The sequence below is a fragment of the Palaemon carinicauda genome, chromosome 26 (genome assembly GCF_036898095.1).
Source record: "Palaemon carinicauda isolate YSFRI2023 chromosome 26, ASM3689809v2, whole genome shotgun sequence".
Taxonomy (NCBI): domain Eukaryota; kingdom Metazoa; phylum Arthropoda; class Malacostraca; order Decapoda; family Palaemonidae; genus Palaemon; species Palaemon carinicauda.
Window position 1 is genome coordinate 73,982,926 of NC_090750.1, and position 2,738 is coordinate 73,985,663.

The 2,738-nt window shown below is 36.6% G+C and overlaps 1 protein-coding gene across 4 annotated transcripts in view; it reads right to left on the bottom strand.

Annotated features, from left to right (window-relative positions):
• Nucleotides 1-510: 510 nt before the first annotated feature.
• LOC137619588 (synaptophysin-like) overlaps nucleotides 511-2,738 on the bottom strand; it is a 46,541-nt gene continuing 44,313 nt past the window's right edge. For all 4 annotated transcript variants that reach the window (XM_068349758.1, XM_068349756.1, XM_068349759.1 and 1 more), the window contains one exon: nucleotides 511-2,400. In XM_068349758.1, the coding sequence (XP_068205859.1) occupies nucleotides 2,272-2,400 (129 nt within the window). In that variant the 3' untranslated portion in view covers nucleotides 511-2,271. The remainder of the gene's footprint in view (nucleotides 2,401-2,738) is intronic.

The window sequence follows — 2,738 nt, forward strand, 5'->3', positions numbered from 1 at the left end:
TAAAACGGAATCCTCTTTTCCGAAAAAAAGCTGTCATTACCATTCGCAAACAGTCATCAGAGTTGGAACTTGAAGAGATTTCTTCAAATTGACTAGGATCCGAACTGTTAAAGTAACCTGAAAAACCACATTTGTTGAACCTGAATACTTCCAAACATATTAAAATATAGCCAATCATCCACGTACAGTATAAAAGAATGCAGATATTCAGAATCCTTAGTCATTTAGAAAGCGGGGAAACCATCATCTTCAAGATCACCTCAGGGGCCAGCCTAAGATCAAAACACATGCATTTGAATTGTTAAACCCAATAGCCGTTGATGAAATGAAGGCATTTCCTGAAATTTAGATGAACAGAGATGTGAAAATATGTATCTTTAAGATCTACTGAAACTTTCCTATCTTCTTTCTTTATGGCCCCAGAAATGTTAAGGGTGTTTCTATTGAAAACTTAAGAACTTTAAACTAGTTGAGGTTTGAAACATCATAAACTGGTCTCCCACCCCCAACAATTTGGGGAATTGAAATAATCTATTGCAAAAACACAAAGAAGAGTTCAAGACCTCTTCTCTTCTATCACATCTTTCTCCAAAAGTTTTGCAATTTCTATATTCAAAATCTGTACCTCTGGTGTATTTGATGGATAACTCAGACAAGGAATTAAATTCTTGGATATGGGAAGATTTGAAGATAGAAGAATTTGGTAACCACCTATTCCTCCGTTTCTTAACAACCTTTCAGTTTGGAAGGATTTTTCAAGATATTAAATAATGTTCATCTCGTTTACTTAATTTGCTTACATTGCATGAGAACCTTTGCATATTGTTTTTCAAGCAAATTGTTTTGGCAGTTGAGTTACTAGCCCTACACTAACACCACTAGAGCAAACCCGTGATGAGAGTGAGCATGTAAGCGAACGATATGTACTGCCATCTGAAAAATGATTAGTTTCTGCTGAAACTTAACATACATTTAATCATAAGGGAATCATATGACGTCACTTCAGCGAGTGGTGGAATATCAGGATCCAGAGTACTAACTCAGTCTTCTGCCTCGCAATCTAGCAGTCTAAAAGAGTGGTTTGGATTGCTAGAAGGTGAGGCAATTGACTGTTATACGCTGTGTACGATCAGAACCCTTACTAAATGGTGTATTAGAACTACTAGACAATTTGAGAAGTTCAGCAAGTGTTTGAAACAGGGATGGTTAGTTCAGAATTATTGCCTTCAACCAAAGACTCACGGGCCTTTAAAAAAACAAAACAAAGGTAGACTGGTCAGAAGCTGAAGCGGAGTTAATGTATGGTGTGGCATAATCAACTAGCCTATTTTTCTCTGGATTCTCCCAAAAACAAAAACAAAAATTTCCTTTTACACTTTGAACTTTTATATTGGTCAGTCATCTTAGAAACCCTTTTCCAAAAGAGAAACAGAGAGGCCTTTTCACTCCTCACTACTATTTTCTAAATCACAAAACTGGTCCTGCCAAGAGATCATGCAGACCATGTTCTCCCAAAACACATTCCCTTGAACAATCTATGAAGTAATTACTAACAAAACCAGGATAAAACCTCTCCAAAAGCATGAAAAATCTAAACCACACAATCTGGAGTAAGGGCCCTGCCAGTCAAACAGAGAATGAAATAAGAGACTGAAAGACAAAGACAGTATGGCTTGCCCTAGCCTATATTATTGTCATTAGCTGCTAGATTGATCCATTACTTTACTAGAGGCCTAAGTCTATTGGAAGTAAAGAAAACAGGGATGCTTGTAGTTTTGGGGTAACCATCGATATAACTAAGCTTCGAGAGAGAAATAGTAAGGGATATCACATCAGGGGAGATTCATACAATTAATTATTTTCCCCAAAGAGTTTCAGATTGACAGTAAAAACATGCCCAAACATGAAACTACAGTTATGTACAGAGTATAATTTGTCCAATCTACAATTAGCAGGGGTATGCTGCATCACCAAGCAAATAATCAAACAATATAAATCTTGCTATTTTACCCCAATTGCATAAACAGTAAAATCTTCCCATTACTAGTACAGTATAACTATACACTGCATGTGGTGCATACAAGTTCCATTCCGTTAAACAATCCCAGGCTTAAATTGAAAGCTGAACAAGATTTTTCATACTCAGCGTGTATGCAGATACAAGGGTACTAAGACATATTCTTTAAAACGTAAATAACAATGGTGATTTGCAGATCCTTCGGTGATTCTCTGAATGAAATCCAAAACTGCCAGAGAGGCCTCTTGAACACATTATGGTACAGGAACAGGGTTGGGGGCAGTATTGTCTGTATTCATAGTCTTGGCCTTGAAGAACTGAGTTTCTTTGTACAAGAACCACAAGTTACTCCCCCATAAGAATAAATTCAGGAAACCCAAAATCTGAAAATAGAAAGTTGTACATTGAGTTTTATAACACCATACTAATTTTACAATATAAACCAGTTTAAAAATATGCCCAAATTCCTGATCTTGAAATGTTCCCTAAATCAATAATCTTTTGTTAAGTAACTGGAGAATAACCATGAGGTGCATAAGCCACCAGTACAGTTAGAGACCCATAGCAATCACATTCCTGCTTCTCATGTAATTCTCAATTTATTCGGTGTTTGTATATGCCTCTAGTGTAACCCACAAAAGCAAAATCAACATATACATCTCTGGCTTCAGTAACCACACTAACAGTAAACCCTGCTCCTCAGACTGAGACTCTGCAATAT